At 48.6% G+C, this 15,916-nt stretch overlaps 3 protein-coding genes and 1 long non-coding RNA gene across 9 annotated transcripts in view; 2 read left to right on the top strand and 2 right to left on the bottom strand.

Annotated features, from left to right (window-relative positions):
• The first annotated feature begins 5 nt into the window (after window positions 1-5).
• Window positions 6-15,638, top strand: LOC125707517 (uncharacterized). Its single transcript, XR_007382295.1, has 2 exons — window positions 6-87; window positions 15,254-15,638. It is a non-coding gene; the product is annotated as an uncharacterized LOC125707517 (long non-coding RNA).
• On the bottom strand, window positions 1,062-3,115 carry nfkbiab (nuclear factor of kappa light polypeptide gene enhancer in B-cells inhibitor, alpha b). The gene is made up of 6 exons (XM_048974737.1): window positions 2,813-3,115; window positions 2,326-2,431; window positions 2,027-2,234; window positions 1,825-1,913; window positions 1,479-1,733; window positions 1,062-1,379 (listed from the first exon to the last, which is right to left on the bottom strand). The coding sequence occupies exons 1-6, from the start codon at window positions 3,037-3,039 to the stop codon at window positions 1,344-1,346; spliced, it is 921 nt and encodes a 306-aa protein (XP_048830694.1). The 5' UTR covers window positions 3,040-3,115; the 3' UTR covers window positions 1,062-1,343.
• Window positions 9,521-12,725, top strand: LOC125707506 (insulinoma-associated protein 2). The gene has a single exon (XM_048974723.1). The coding sequence runs from the start codon at window positions 10,243-10,245 to the stop codon at window positions 11,824-11,826; it is 1,584 nt and encodes a 527-aa protein (XP_048830680.1). The 5' UTR covers window positions 9,521-10,242; the 3' UTR covers window positions 11,827-12,725.
• The window catches only part of ralgapa1 (Ral GTPase activating protein catalytic subunit alpha 1), a 34,657-nt gene continuing 33,101 nt past the window's right edge, over window positions 14,361-15,916 (bottom strand). For 5 of the 6 annotated variants that reach the window (XM_048974712.1, XM_048974715.1, XM_048974713.1 and 2 more), the window contains one exon: window positions 14,361-14,644. In XM_048974712.1, coding sequence (XP_048830669.1) covers window positions 14,499-14,644 — 146 coding nt within the window. In that variant the 3' untranslated portion in view covers window positions 14,361-14,498. The remainder of the gene's footprint in view (window positions 14,645-15,916) is intronic. The other variant, XM_048974714.1, reaches the window with a different exon arrangement.

The raw sequence follows: 15,916 nt of genomic DNA, 5'->3' as shown, positions 1-15,916 counted from the left end.
CCTGCTGCTGACTGGTATGACTGAGACATTCGCATTGAAGTTATTCAGAGATTCTCAGCACTACGAGCGGTACAACTGCACCGATCAGTGAGTATGGCTCTGGGACGAGTAAACACACTCAAAACAGCGGAATGCTGTCCTGTGACTTTTTCTCCGGCTGTCACTGCTGTAGATGTCATGCTGGGGCCTGATGTTTGGGGCCTCGCATGACCCCGGCATCTGCGCATCGCGACGTGTGGCTTTGCGTGGGAGTTCCATGACATGACACACTGGTACTGTGTCGCAGAAAGTCTATTTTTAACCCTGTGGCATTTCAGAGTTTTCTGTGAGGGGTGGGTGAGAGTCAGTAGACTCAGACCTAAACTGACAGTCTGTGTTTTAAGCAGCCTGTGTCACTGGCTGGCTGCTAACCTCAAGGAGTTTCTACCGGGGTTGTGGGGGCGGTCTATGTGGGACATGGCTTTTTGAATTCTTCAGTTAAGTCTGTTTTTCACTTGACACCTGACTTGAAGTGAAAAAAGTAGTCAAGTGTCATTAACCAGCAATGACCTATGGTAACATTAAAAGGAAATGTATTTCATAACCGTGGAGTCTTTTGCAATTCGTCATCAGCAGAAATCACTAATTTCCCTCATTCCAGAGAGCTTCGTCAAGTGTACTTTCACGGGCCATGATCCGGGAAGATTCCGGGGACTCTAAACAGAACGGGGATTTTACATGTGCGAGTCATAGTCGAATGGTTATAGTAACATAGGAAATTCCTGTCTGTGCTCACTATGGCTGAAGGTTGTTTCCCCATACTGGCGTAAAGCATGTGGCACGTGTTCCCAGTACACATCCAGTCAGTAGCCAAAAGAAAACGAACCTGACTGGGATTTTGCTTTAAACCACTTTCAGTGGCCTAGGCAGCATGTTGGAGAGGGCAAGACAAACGCCAGCTGAACTTGCCCTGAGGATCCAACCTGCGTCTGTATTCCATTCCCTGTTCAGACTAACCTCTTTCCCAGTTTAACCCCTCACTCACCGAAAACGTCAGAAACAAACCCACACAGAGGCTGCTGTTTTATGATTTTGTTTAATTTATAGGAGTGTGTTCATATTTACAGTAGTGTCAATATACACATTTGATATTTACAATATGTACATTTCTTGAAAATATTTAGTAAAAAAATAAATCTCTTAATTTCTGTACATTATACAAGTGGATGCACTGGGGACAGAAGGGCATTATGGGAACCGAGCTCTGTTGCCCATGCCCACCACGGTGTCGTGAGTGCTGACGACTGCCACTGATCTTTCTTGTTCGGTCTCCTCTGCGAGGCTGGCTTTTGGGCCAGGCCCGGCTACTGCTGTCCTACAAGCATGATGTCATCGTACATCTGAGGGACAGAAGCACAGTGGGGTGTTAGTGTGCTGCGAGTTTGCCCCCAGCTTTGCCGCAGCCACCCCCCCCCCCCAGCTACCTCCCAGCACCTCACCTCGTCCTCAGACCCTGGGTCCTCGTCGCTGTCCTCAGATTCGCTTTCCGGCAGCTCCCTCAAGCTGCGATCCGTCAGCCCGTACAGCTGTTCCCGGATGCCTGCATCATGCCGTCCGTAGGTCAGGTGGAAGGGACTGTGCCCACTGTAGGTCAGGCTGTTGACATTGGCACCCAGGGAGATAAGCAGCCGCACAAGCTGTGGGTTCTGCAGGTCCACAGCCAGGTGAAGGGGGCTGCGGCCACTGCACTGCTCCTGGGGAGGGATCACATGAGCTGGTGAGACCTCACAGCTAATTTCGGTACGGCTTAATGGCACACGTCCCAGCTGGGTCGCCAAGACCTACCTGTGCATTGATGTCTGCACCCAGCTGAACAAGGCTTTCGCATAGAGACAGGTAGCCATTGATACAGGTGAGATGCAGGCAGTTGTGACCTGTGGGGAGAGGGACAACCAATCAGGACTGGGCATTACGGCCAGGGGGCTCCAGGCCACCTATAGCATAGGGGGCGGTGGTGAGTCCAAGAGTGGAATCCAAGGATATGTACCTCTGTAATTGGCTTGGAGCAGGATGGATGGCAGCGTGTGGGGGGAGCCTTGGGTCAGGACGCTGAAACAGCGAAGAGAGCCTCGCTTGCAGGCGATGTGCAGTGCAGTTTCCCCATGATCATCCACCAGCTGTGGGTCGCATCCCGCTTTCAGGAGGCGTTCAGCGAGCTCAGGCTGCTCCGTGATGACAGCCAGGTGGAGAGGTGTCTGGAGGGGTGGGGGCAGGTCAGTCACAGTGGCCCCCAGATACACAGCATGATTCTACAACACATACAAAGGGACCCCTGAATGTCTTTACCTGTCTCTCATAGTTCTGGATATTGAGAAAAGCACTGTGACGAGAGAGATCGATCATCTGGAAAGCATATTCCTTTTCTTCTTGAATAATGGCGAGATGAAGAAGCCTGAAAAAGAAATGGGGGAGGATCTGTTAGAACTTAGTGTGGGGGAGGGTGACACGAAGCGGCGCGCATTGCGCAAGCCCGGATTTTTTTTTTTTTTTTTTTTCTTTCCACCCGCTGCAGCTAGCGTGTTATCGCGCTCCTGGCCGTGCGCCAGGGGATTTCCAAGCTCGCGCTGCTCCTGGGGCCCAAGACAAGGGAGTGCAGAAGAGGGGGGGGGTCCTAATGGGGGGCTAGGGCACACAGTGTCCCACAGCGCTTTTAATGCACGGACGGCCGTACTTTCTACTGCTGCGCATGGCCACGCAGAGCGTATTGAGAAACTCGCCCGCAGTGACGGACGGGTTCCGCGCTGCACAAGTCCCCTTCCGAACCCCTGCTTACGTGTCTCCGTCCTCGGTCCGTTGCAGCTTCCATGGCTCTCCCAGCCCATCTCCGGGCTCTTCCCTGCAGCTGATCCGCAGTCCTTCAGTCTCGCTCGTCAGGCTGTTCAGCTCATCGTCCTTCAGCGAGTCCAGGCCGCTGTCGAGCCGGTCGTCGGGGCAGGTTGTCGCTTTCCCTTGGCCGGCGCTATAATCCGTCGGGTTTTTGTTTTTTCGGTAGAGATCCATGATAGTGTGGTACGAAATAGTTCCGTCCTCGGCTGCCTCTGAAGTTGACTGGGCCCTACAGGGCTGCAGACTAAAAGTTAAATCTGCAGTGGTAGGCGGAGCCTGATCTGGGTGGGGGATTTCCAGAGAGCTGCAGACGACCCGGGGCCAGTAGGGAAAGTCAGAACCTGCATCTGGGGAAAATGTTTTTCCCCCGAAGTTCCTCTAACGTTTGTTACTGTTTATTTCCTTTTATAGGCTGCACTAGTCTTGTTTTACAGTAACTACTGAGATATTCGGGTATTCTATGTTACACTTACATTACCACCAGTTCATATTTTTAAAAGCAGCTGTGACCCGAGTGGCCATCTTAATGCAGTGGGAATTTTGTCGCTTCATACTGGGAGCGGGGTATGTGTGATTCTGCGGTGTTTCTGCACGGGGGAGTGGAGTGTTTTAGGTACTTTTTGCAACCCCCAGTTTTAGCCGCTGAGCTAGAACTTTGTCCCAGTCACCCAGAATTTCCATAATTCGCTGGAAGTTATGTAACCTTCATTCATGAGCTTAGTTAACTTACATAAGTGTGCCAGTACCAGTCTTGGTCAGGAAGGCACCATTGAACCAAACCATTTAGGATTATATGATACTGGGGAAAGCTATAAGGAACTGATTCACTGAGCTTGCTGATGGAATGTTTGTGTTAATTCTATCATTACTGTGTTTCTTGATTCTGTGTTGTTTTAATTTCCGTTTTATTCATTTAGCTTTTAATTATTTGCACTCTGTGTAAAGCACTGTGAACTGCTTTCAGATGTGTGAATAGTGCTATGTAAATAAATCCATTATTATTATAAAGCAAAACTCTAGGAATGAAAACTAAAAGCAGTTCCAGAATTTCATGCTGGGGGGGGCACCACCCTAACCCGTCAGGCAGGTTCTCACGCAGTAGAACTGACACTCACTGCATGAGGCACTTCTCAGGCACAGCTGCAGCAACATAGCAACTGTATCCATGCAGCTTGAGACATAGCGTCCTCTTGTGGTTGACGTCACTGCTTAGGCTCTGTACCAGCCGCTTTCGAGGCAGACCCCAGTGATGTCAAGCTCCTGAGCCCTCTGGCTGGGAACTGTTGTAAACTCCCGCTCTAAACGGTCCCTTAAAAGGACAGAGAGAACACAGAATCCCAGTCCTACCTCACACCCCATCCAGCCACACCAAGTCGATGAAATGTGTGTGATGCGATGTGTCTTTGTGTCCACCTGTGGGTGTTAGCAGCTGCCCCCTGAACTAGGGGCTTTTGGCTGGGCATGGGTGGTCTGTCCAGATTGCTCACCCTGAAAATGCCCCAAGGAAATATGCTGGGCCGGTACCCACAGTCTCCACTAGCAGCAAGCTGGGGGCTCCAGGTTCTGTTCTTGCTCATGCTGACTTACCAGGCTTTGTGGGGATTTTTTTACACAGTCCCGGACTGCACTGAAGCATGTCCAGCATGCAGAGCTGCCGGGAAGAGGCATGTCATTTTGAGATTTAGGATACGATGCAGAATGGATGTGCAAATCAGAATGGATGTGCAAATCAGAGTAGATGTGCACATTTTTTTTCTTTTCTTTTTTCTCAGATTGACTAGCGATCTGCTTCAACACTCCAAAATAGCCAGAAGAAATCCACCCCCTGCCTGCATTTAGCAAGTTCTCGGTGGACTGAGTTGGTGGTTCGTCTAAATGGAAAGACCATCTCCTGCCATCTGTCTGTTTCACACAAGGTGGGGATTGTCCCACAATGCCGGGACACTGTCGCTCCCCCGTGTATGACTGGTTTGTCGCCCCCTGGAGGTCATGACGTACCGGTCTATCCGTGTACTTGGAGAGAAGGTTCTGACAGTTCTCAACGGCTGTCCAGGGTAGGAGAAGCAGTAGGAGTGACCCCACAGGCCTGGTCTGGGCTCTGGGCAGCTGCCCACTTTACCTGAGCGCCAGCCAGTGTCCTACAGTGCAATGTGATGAGTTAGGGGAGGGGGTTGCATGCAGGCACAGCGTACCACAGTGAATGTGACGCATACACATGCACACCGGCAGATGTCCGTCACGACAGGACGACGAGCCGGCGACGGGCAGGGAAATGGGGGGAATGGTGTGTGTGCTGAGTCACACAGGACCACACCCTATGAGTCACACTCCTGTCGTGCAGGGATGCCCCTGCGTTCCATCTCACCTCCTCATCACACTAGGAATACGGCCTGGAAGCAAAAGCCAGCCATCTGAGAAGCGGATCTCCATGTAAGAGATGGTGAGGGATCCATCAGAGCAGATGCTCAGTAAGAGCATGGATGCCCTGGCAGATTCAGGGGGTCCCAGCACTTTACGGTGACCCTTGAATATGTATTTGCATAAAATTCAGTGGGGTGGGGGGGGGGTGAAAAGTAACATTTTGCCTGGCCCAAAATTTCACCCCAGCATCGGAGCGTTGTGTTTTGAAACTTTCCAGGGGAAACAGTCCCTCAGAAGAGGCACATCTTACATGTGGCTGCTGATCTGGGGGTTAGGGAGTTCCCCTCCAAGCAGGAGACGAGGTGGGAAGGCACTTCTAGTGATTCCACAATACCCAAAAGATTGCTGTGGTTTGAGGGAATGCCCTGTTGTAGCATGCCGGGGGCTGTGGGAGGTCCAGACAGGGGAGTCCCTGAAATAGACTGATCCACCCCCCAGGAATGGCAGAAATGCTTTACCTCTTTGGGATTGCTGTGGGTGAGACACATGCTAACCCTAGGGCGAGATTTAGCTTGCCTTTCATAGCAATAAGGTCAGGACACGTCTGTGTTACTTTAGAAATGCATAGAAGTGGCTCACAGTTTGTGAGATTACGTATTACAACCCATTTGGAAAATGATTTGAATACACCATCTGGAAATAGTCTATAATTATTACGTTCCTCAAAATATGTAGTTATTTTTTTGCAGCGTTTGTTTCAAATAATTGCGGTTGTTGGATCGACTGAGTTTATTCGGTGTGCTGCCCCCTGGCGACGAAACATGAAAAAACTTTTAAATGCAGTTTATTGCACATTGACTAAGTCAACAGCAGTTAGAGGTGTAACAGAGATTATAACACTTGCAAAACCAGTCCAGGAATTACAGACTTAACGACGAGAGATATGTTTTAAGCGACGTACACTCGACGTGCCCCTCTGACCTGTTCAGTTGAAAGTAAAAGAAATGCTCCCACCGACTGTCCACAAGATGGCGACAACCACCGACAATTTTACTTTTGATTTAAATTATGCATTTATATTTATTTTCATTTAATAGACGCTTCTGTCCAAATCGAGGCACCGGTGAGACAAGCAGCACATTACAGACATACGCGCATTAATGCGGATAAAATGAGCTTCCAAAGAATTCCTAGTTATGAGTTATGCATCCTGTGCAAACTAATTTATACGGTGACCATAATCCATAAACATCTGCTCACGATGAGCAGGACAAACTAATGAGTGTTTTGTGATCCTGGGTGTACCCGGAATATATTACTGTAAGAGGAACCTGTCATGCAGCGTGGAATGAGAATTGATCTTAAATTGAAACGACAATAAGCTCTACAAAATACGAATAAAACGCATAGACGCGAACACGGTAATTGTTAATTGCTATGTGGTTATGTGTTATTTAATTTCGGTTTTATTCACTGTGTAGGAGGATATTCGTGTATGTTGAGTGAACAAAACCCATCAAATTAAGCTTACAAGAAGAATTTTCCCATTTGCACAAGGAATAAATAGTAAATCAGTACTGTCTCGTGTTTAAAATGATTTTTGATATCTACCGTTTTAAGGGTCTTTAAGGTTGATTGCAGTGAAACGCATTTGTTTCTTGACAGGCAGAGACAAATCTGCGGCGCTATAGATGGGCACAATTAAATGTTAATTATCACGTAAGCTGCCAGTTTTAGGCCACCAAAACCCGGGCACCAGAGCTCTTCGCTCCGTGGTGCTGAATTGTGGGGCAGATAGATCAAGACTGTACTTAGTCATTATGAAATGCTTGATGCTGCCCGCCCCCAACCCGCATGACTTAAGTAGCCGCGCTGTTAGAAGCGACGGATAATTAGATTTCTTTAAGCATTTGATTAGTATGGATTCCTGCGTTGCGTCCAGTCCTTGACATAACGTGCATAAGAAAGATACTGTAGACATTTTGATAAATGAATTTTCAGCAGTCTGGTGGATTAGGGTGCAGAGCTGATTAAGACACGCTAACGACTCCATATTGTAATGCTGTATCGATGTAATTAGACTCCTTGTAATTAGACTCATGTAGGCTACACAGTGTAATAGGGGCGGTAATTTTAGGTTAGCTACATTAACTGGCAAAAGCATTTCCAATGATCTATAAATCAATAAATATTCATCTTAAAACAACCCCGTTTTAAATATAATCGACAAACTTTTTAAAAACGTGAAGTAGGCTATTAAGCGCAAAATTGTAAAGCAAACGTAAAGGATTATCAGTTAAACAAGCAGAACTACAAACGTAATTTCTGACATTCATCTGATGCGAGGGGAAAACCGTGAAAGAATTCAATTTTGTCATTTGAATAATGGCTTTATGTATCTGCGGAGGTTTGATCGGAGGTAATACAAAGTGAAATGTTGCCGTAAAAAGAGATTATCTTTAACCCTAAATGGATCCCATGGCAATTGTGTTCATGATGGGTGGTTCTCACGGCTCTTTGATTTACGGTGACGCCCCCTCATTGCCCGGCCGGGGCTGGGATAATGGTGTTCGGCCGCTCTGATGCCTTATCGGCGTCCCCAGCCTGGTCGATGGGCGACACATACATGCCGCATCGGCGGATCGGGCCGCTTATCTAGGCGGGAGCATCACGGCCCTTCTGCTACCCAGATAGCGGAGTCTTTTCACACGGGATAAAGCCAGTAAAGACATTCCCATCGTCTGCACACCATATAAAAGCAAATCGCGAACGACCAATCAATTAGCCGACGCTGTTGCCTTTAGGACCCTTATTAGAGGCGACGATTAGACCTACTTGTTTCCTACGTGCTGGATTGCGATTAACTACAGGTTAAATTGTGTGTAAACAACAGCCTGTCATTACCTCCAAAGCGAATTAATACCATAATAAATTGGTGTATGTAGAACGTAGTACAATTTTATATAGCCTATTTATGAAATAACTTCGTTCTGCGTACTGAAGCCGCTCCTAGTATAAATCAGCGTAAATATTTCTAATGTGATGACAGAGTAAGAACAATGATCGGCGAAGTCTACGAATTTAGGCATGTAAAACCCATGTTCGGTTGTGATCACATATAAACACTATATACAATTGGTTGTATATACAGTTGTATTACATAAATATAAACACTACACTTCATTGCAGTAATTATATAATTATAAAGTAATTTACATAATTATAAATTAGAACATAAATTTGTACTTCGACAAAAAAATGGACATATAGGCCTATTTCTATTTGAATGGTCGGCTGAGTAATACGATCGATGTCAAATTTAGAAATATATACGGTGGACAGTAGGCATATTTCTTCAACAAGAGAAATGCTATTTTCAGATTAAACAGAACTTTGTATTTTACATTTCATTATAGCGCACATAGTAAACTATAGTCCCAATAGTAGCTACTTTGTATGTAGTAGCATGATGTAATAAATACTAGGCCAAGATTCAGACATATTGTCCTCGTTCGGCCTACATGATGTGCTCTGTCATACAGTTCACTGTTTCCCATCTCGACAAAGCAATGAATCATCGTGCATTGCTGACGGATCTTTCATTTTGCAGGTCTATAGGCTTAAATACAAATTGTTAAAAGTACACATATAGCCTATAAAAGCGTCTGGCATACACAGTAAAATTACTGCGGTAAAACACACTGAAAATTACAGTTGTGACTTGTTCCTTATTGACTTGGACAGGGAAGGTTATTCATCGGAGATAGAGTTTGAATGAAACAATGATGAAGTTTGAAGCGTCCGACGGATCCAAGCAGCCAGCTTGCTGGACCGTTAATAAAAAGCAGGTAAAGTGCATCCAATGAATAGATTATGACATCAGGCCGCTTTCTGATTATATATTACGCTGCATGCCGACGGGACATTATACCTCAGGAATCTGCCAATCGTAATTGCTTTTATGAAACACACGAAACGGCAGAGACTGAGCAAGGGACGCGGGGGGAGGAGAACGGAGAGGAGCGCAGGGATGCAGAGATGGGATGCAGGGATGCAGAGATGGGATGCAGGGATGCAGGCCGGGCCGCTGCTTTCGGTGATTAGGGCGAAGACGTGACAGCAGGATACATACAAACGTTGTATCCTCATACCGTCTAATTTCCCTCTAAATGGTTATAACGAACGAATTCAAACAGGTCCCATTTATATTACAATATTTCAACATTGTTACTATTAGTTTTATTAGTTTACTTTTGAGCGAATATCCTCAAGTGAAATATGAGCTAATATTTTCTGAATGCTTTATCGAGTTACCAGTTATAGCTGGGCGCAAGAAATGGAAATTAATCAACATTTTTTATGATCATCATTATGTTGTTATTTTAGTATAAGTATACCTATAATTTACCATAATGGGCCTATATATGTTCATCATAGCCGTGTCGTTACGATTAATTGGGCTACCAAACGGAATAGAACTATTATGTTATTTGTATTTTTCTATACATTTATCAGTTTTAAAAAGATACCAGAAATAGCCGTCATACCCTGAAAGGATTTAAAAGACAAACTTGCAGCATCATACGGGATTGAATGCTTTTAACTTTAGGTGGTGTGTGACAGATTATTTGTGGAAGTTTTAATTTTCGGAGGCACCTATAAATTGTATTTCAAAGTTCTATTTCATTTGAAAAAAAGAATTTTTGATGAATTAATATCCGTATGTATTAGTAGATGTGACATCGACCGTAGGCATCCTTGTTAGGCGTCGCCCCTCCTACTTGATGTTCTCTTGGGACTGCGGTCTAAGTCGCCGCTCCGAGTACTGATTGGGCAGGGATGCGACACACACCGTGACTTCACGAGGCACAAAAGACTGCCCCAAAGATAAAAACAACCAGCAAACCAATGTGACACACTCCGTCTCCTTGTGTCCCTGCCCACACTTATACATTCGGGTCGTCAGACACCGATCGCCCCTGTTTGACACTCAGGGAGTTGGTTTAAAAAAAAAAAATGCCCAGGGGATTTTTAGTGAAAAGGAGCAAGCGGACATCGCCAGCATCCTACAGGATGCGAGAGGCGGACAGCGGAGCACATGGCGCGGAGCTGCCCCTGCACGTCGCCCAGGGTGGCGTTCCTGTCACCTGCTCTGGTGTCCGAAGTCCGGAGAGAGGGAACGAAAGGCGTACAGGTGTCCAGGCAGCAACGGAACAAGTCCAGTTGACCGAAAACTTAGAGAAAGGTCCCGATTACCCCCGCGATTATACGACGGATGGTATTAGCAGACACCAACTCGGATCCCCAGGTCGAGCTGATGCCTCGTACAGCCCGATTAAGCCGGTAGGCTCGGACCAGGGAAAGTCCTTTTTTGAGAGGTGCCTGAGCTCTCCAGCAACGGCCGAATCATTCCCGACATGTGCGCCGGTGCCTTCCATGGAGAGGCTGCTCACCTCGCCGGCGGATCTGCAGCTTAACGCACCTGTGCACATGTGCGCTCCGCTGGAGCAAAACAGCAAGCGGTCGTGCTTCGAGTCCGATCGCAAAGTCAAGCCCGCGGCCAAAAGACCTAAAGTGACGCGAAAGCTGAGCTTCGAAGATGAGGTGACCACCTCGCCTGTGCTCGGACTGAAGATAAAGAAGGAAGGTCCTGATCCGAAGACGCCGTCCTCCGTGAGAAGAAAGCCGCTGGGCGAGTTCATTTGCCAGCTTTGCAAGGAGGAGTACCCCGACCCCTTCTCACTGGCGCAGCACAAGTGCTCCAGAATTGTCCGCGTAGAGTATCGCTGCCCGGACTGTGACAAAGTTTTCAGCTGCCCGGCAAACTTGGCTTCACACCGCAGGTGGCACAAGCCCCGTCCGATGAACCACGCAGAGCTGGGCGGCAAAAAGGAACTGGAGAAACCGGTGACGGTGGACGGGAAGGAGAACGATCAGCACCACTCTCCCCCGGACAGCTCCCAGCCCCCGACTCCGCAGCACCGCCCCGCTCATGGCTTCAGCATACAGGATAAACATCGCAGAAATCCGCAGGAAAACGAGGCGCTGGAGCGGCTCTACAAAGCGCCGGAGAAACGCATGGACACGCATCACATCCCCGGAGGTGACCAGTTGTTCCCGGGCTGCTCTCGGGCGGCCGATGCCATCGCCGGTTCCTACCTGTTGTCCGCCTGCCCCCCGGAGGAGGTGTACGAGTGTCAATATTGTGAGAAAAAGTTCCGCAGGCAGGCGTACCTGAAAAAGCACCAGGCGGCTCACGAAACGCTGAGGTCTGCGTCCTATAACCAGATCGAGAGCGGACAGATCACCTTCCCCTGCCAGTTGTGCGGGGCGCATTTTCCGTCGGTGGAGATACGGGATAAGCACAGGTTGTGGCACGCAGTGAGGGACGAGCTCCTGGCGTGTCCGACCAAAGCAGCGGGCACCAGCGCCTTCGCGGCACCCGACGTCCTGCAATCCGACCAGCAGATCTTCTCCTGCAAGCACTGCCCTTCCACTTTCTTCAGTTCGCCGGGCTTGACCAGGCACATCAATAAAGCTCATCCGACGGAAAGCCGACAGGTGATGCTGCTTCAGATGGCCGTCCGGCCGGGTTGCTAGCTTAGGACAGCGGCGCCGGGACTGTTAGATGAACGCAACTCTGTACATGAGTCAAGAAGCGTCTTTTTTCCCCCGTGTGAAGTCAAGCACAGCGTATGTTGCATTGGTTTTAAGTATCTGGATATTTCGGAACTTATATCACTGTAGTCGAATAACGTAGAACGTTAAAAACTAAATATGTATTTTTTAATAGGCCAAAGTACTTATAAATATGTGTATAGTACTGAAGTGGGACTAAAATGCAACACACCTTACATCTTAAATCAAATTAGTCTATCAATCAGTAGATTTCGTCTGTATGTCGTTTTGCGTTGTCAATGCACAACTTGAAATAGGTTAGAAGAGTGATGCCATTTGATATGACAGTGAAGGGGTACAGCTGCATGCAGCCATTGCTGGGATTACAGGTATGACCGTCGCATTGGTCTGCCCGAGTTTCGGCAGTGTGATATTATCCTGTGGGGATTTTGTCAGACTGAAAATCACACGATAAAACATCGTTCAAAGCAGCTTACGGCGTGTCTAAAACTGTTCGAGATGGTTCCTATGGAAATATGCGTATATTGCCCGTTGTTATTATAAAAGGACGCTATCTACATTTATTTTCCTACCGAAAAAATGATTACCTGTCGGTGTCTGTGTTTTGTGACGGGAAAACGAGTGTCAACGCTGGAAAACTGGTTAGTTTGACGGTGTATTGCAGTAGAAATGCACGCTGATCGTTTCTCAGTTGTGCTGAACATGATGTGCGCTTATTGGACGTCTGTTTATTCTGTGTTAGCCAAAGGTTAATAAAAAGTCAGTTACAGTTTAATTAATGATGTTTACCTTTCATCTTGTCGTGTCTGATAAAAAAAAAATCGAAAATTCGTGTTAAGTATTATATAAAAATTTCTGTCTTCTAGGTCTTTCAACGAGCGTCATTGAAATATTATTATGTCTCCTATGTCTCACAATGGGGGGGTTTGAAAGGGTATGAGATCAGCCTGCTGGGGACGGACAGCTGACGTGACGTTTCCGTCCTTCAGGGGAATGAGAGATGATGGTACCCTCACAGTGGATAGGAATGCAGGGTGACCCTTTTCTAGCTGGGGTCACTGGTCTGGCCAGTCCCTCCCTCAGACACCAAACCACCAAATACTCCATTTGAACAGTTTTATTGTCAAAGTAAATAGCACGTCTGTTGTTCTTCCTGTACAGCGATTACAAACAGGGAATCTAATGTTTGACAGCGATGGTGTTAACGGTGAGTGGTTCTGTAACAGACTCATGCAGCTTCTACTGCCTCATGCTGCAGTCCTAACATACACCGAATGACCTGATGGCACCTCAGTGATACGTGGGCACTGGGAAGACTGGGAGGTGGGGGGGGGGCACCAGTCCTACAAACACTGGGCATTCCGGCCCAATGCGTGGATCAACGCAGCTCTGCTTCTCTGGACGGAGTTGCGCGACTGCAACTCACAAGGTAGATTCTCTGGGATTCACGGTCCGATTGAGGGTACGGGATCACCATCGGGGCAGGCAGAGGCCAGTGACGTGCGGTCAGACATGGATCGTGCAGCAGACGACCTGCTGCTGTCACGCAAACAAACCAAACATAACGGACGCAAAAAATGCAGCAAAACAATCACAGGAGCATGAATCGGCCCTGCTGTCCACCACCGCACGATGCTCTTCAGGGCTGCACGCAGAACACAGAGCTCCTGCTATCCAGCTGTAGCTCCCTACCACTATCAGAGGGACAGGCCTGTTGGAGGACTGCTCCTCTCCCAGGTGAGAGTCTTCCCTTCTGCAGCTGTAGGGTTGGTGGTGTCAGGGTGTCGTCGCCAAGCCAGTTGAGAGCAGGATTTATAACATGCCATTCGTCCTAAAGGTGGCTGGAGGTTAACTGAAGTTTTAATATGTTCCTGGCAGATTTAAATACAGTGAAATATATACAGATACCCAGCACTTACACACATACCTCTCACTCACATACCAACATATATATTCTTACATAACCGCTTGCAGTGAGAAGGGATACACAGGGCATTATACACAGTGCGTAAAAAAAACAAAATCAAAACATTCATTAGAAGCAGAATTGGGAAAAAAAGGAAAAATAACAGTGCATGTTGTCATTCCTGGTGCAGCCACACCCAAGTCAGGGAACCAAATCGCGAGGCAACACCACCGCAAAAACCTTCCAGCTCGGAAACACTAGGATACTTTCATCCAGCCCTTTAATAAAGAAAGGTTTATTCTTTTAGGTATATACCACTGTACAGATATAAAAGTGTGTTCTGTGCGGAATACAGTAAATGTTTGAGGCGACCCGAGATGGGATCCCATTGGGAAGGCCCTCACTACCTTGCCACGGTGACCACAGCTAAGATGACAGACGTTAGCACGAGGCTAAAGCATTAACCAGTGGGTAATTAATAATCACGTCTAAGCAGACGCTCTAGCTGCTATCCCATGCAGCAGGCACACAAAAATACACATCTGTCTGTTTTTGTTTGTACATCACCTATGCACATGAATATGTGTATATATAGATATCTACCGTAAATACACGTATATGACGTCTGGCTGCGTGTCTGAGGGTGTGAAGGAGGCGGCGGCTTGCCAGGGCTCCGCCCCCCCAGCGCATGTGGGGATGCAGCCCGGCCCTGGGGTTTGGGTGACGCTCAGGTTTTGTTGGCGGAGCCTGAAGATCGACGCAGCTTCATGGACATGCGGCTCTTGCTGGCGCGGGGCGACATTGGTGAGGCTAAGTCGGTCCCGTCTCCTGGCACTGCTGGGCTTTCGGCCGGTTGACTCTCGGGACACGAGCCTGTGTGGGGGGGGGGGGAGCAGAGGCATCAGGGCCCCCCAGGAGAGACACTTGACGGCGCGAGACTGCCTCTTCTAGCGGCTGGCTTGCCCCAACAGGGGGGAGGGGGACCTGGGATGGTTCTCGCGGTCACGTGCCATCTGGCCGCGTCTCCTGCATTCGCCCAGCTGGCCGGGAATGGCGCAGATGCCGCCATGGGGCCCAGGGATCAAACGGGCCCAGTGGGTCCTGGGACAGACTCCGCTCATCCCCAGGCCACATTTCACACAACCTGACATTGGCCTTTGGAATTAACAAGAAAAGACCGTCTTCAGATAGTGCGCAGAGCTGGAACCGGTCTGAAATGGTTCAAGGTCGTTTTCCGCCGTGAAATCATCGATCCCAGGTACTCCTGGATCACACTATGGTGGTCAGGTGGGGGGGGGGGGGGGCGTCAGGAATGGTTCCCATTCAAGATGCCCATATTGTTAAAGTGGTTTCCAGAGAAAAAGATGAGCTTACTGGCTGGGTGTCACCATCCAGTGGGGCCTGTGCTCAGATAAGTGTGTCTGCATTAGCAGGAAACAGAGATGTGGCCTCACATGGTAACGATACGTCCTGCCTTTGCAGCTCGTACTGGGTACCCTCCCACCCAACCATGGCCTGCTCCAGCTCGGCGCAAAGCAGAAACGAAAGAGAAACAGCAAGGATGGTTCCGCTCCGACAGGGACCGCACCCCGCCACGGGCTGCGACGAGCCTGCATGTGCGAGCTCGCCTGAGCCGCGCTGGAGGAAGAAGCCGCAGGAGATGCGGGACTAATCAACACCGAGAGCTCGCAGCTTCGCTGTTTAGGGGCCACCGTGCAGCTCAGCCTGTGCCGGGGGGGGGGAGCGACGGCCCCGGAAGGAGGACCGGCATCTCTCTGAGTGACGACGGGGGAACGCGATGAGGTGGGAGCAGAATGGAAGAAGAGCGGAAGGAAAAACAGGAGGGAGTCAGAGAGAGAGAGAGAGAGAGAGAGAGAGAAAGAAATGGAAAATTAACAAGTGGGAGCAGAGTGGGAGGCTACAGGACGAGACTCATCGGGCAGCAGAAACGCACCGGCCGTCTATGATGACATGGGCACAAAGGCGGAAACGCAGAAACACACAGAGCTGCGCCGCTGCTCGCGCGTGGAGGGTATCTGCACACGCAACGGTGAGGTCGCTACGCCTGACCTTTTTCCACTGGCATGTCAAGCAAGTGCCAGGCTGAACCAGGCCAAGGATTTTCATACGGAACCTTTGGTGGTG

This window comes from Brienomyrus brachyistius, chromosome 14 (genome assembly GCF_023856365.1).
Source record: "Brienomyrus brachyistius isolate T26 chromosome 14, BBRACH_0.4, whole genome shotgun sequence".
Classification (NCBI taxonomy): domain Eukaryota; kingdom Metazoa; phylum Chordata; class Actinopteri; order Osteoglossiformes; family Mormyridae; genus Brienomyrus; species Brienomyrus brachyistius.
Note: the sequence above shows the minus strand (reverse complement) of the source record. Positions and strands in the feature narration are given on the sequence as shown.

Bases quoted from the DNA above. Each gene is read 5' to 3' on its own strand.
- nfkbiab (XM_048974737.1), bottom strand. From the start codon at position 3,039: ATGGATCTCTACCGAAAAAACAAAAACCCGACGGATTATAGCGCCGGC. The intron at 2,235-2,325 runs GTAAAGACATTC...CCACCCCTCCAG, and splicing joins TCCAGAACTATGAGAGACAG to ACACCTCTCCACCTGGCTGT. The intron at 1,380-1,478 runs GTGAGGTGCTGG...TCTGTCCCTCAG, and splicing joins ACCCAGGGTCTGAGGACGAG to ATGTACGATGACATCATGCT.
- LOC125707506 (XM_048974723.1), top strand. From the start codon at position 10,243: ATGCCCAGGGGATTTTTAGTGAAAAGGAGCAAGCGGACATCGCCAGCA.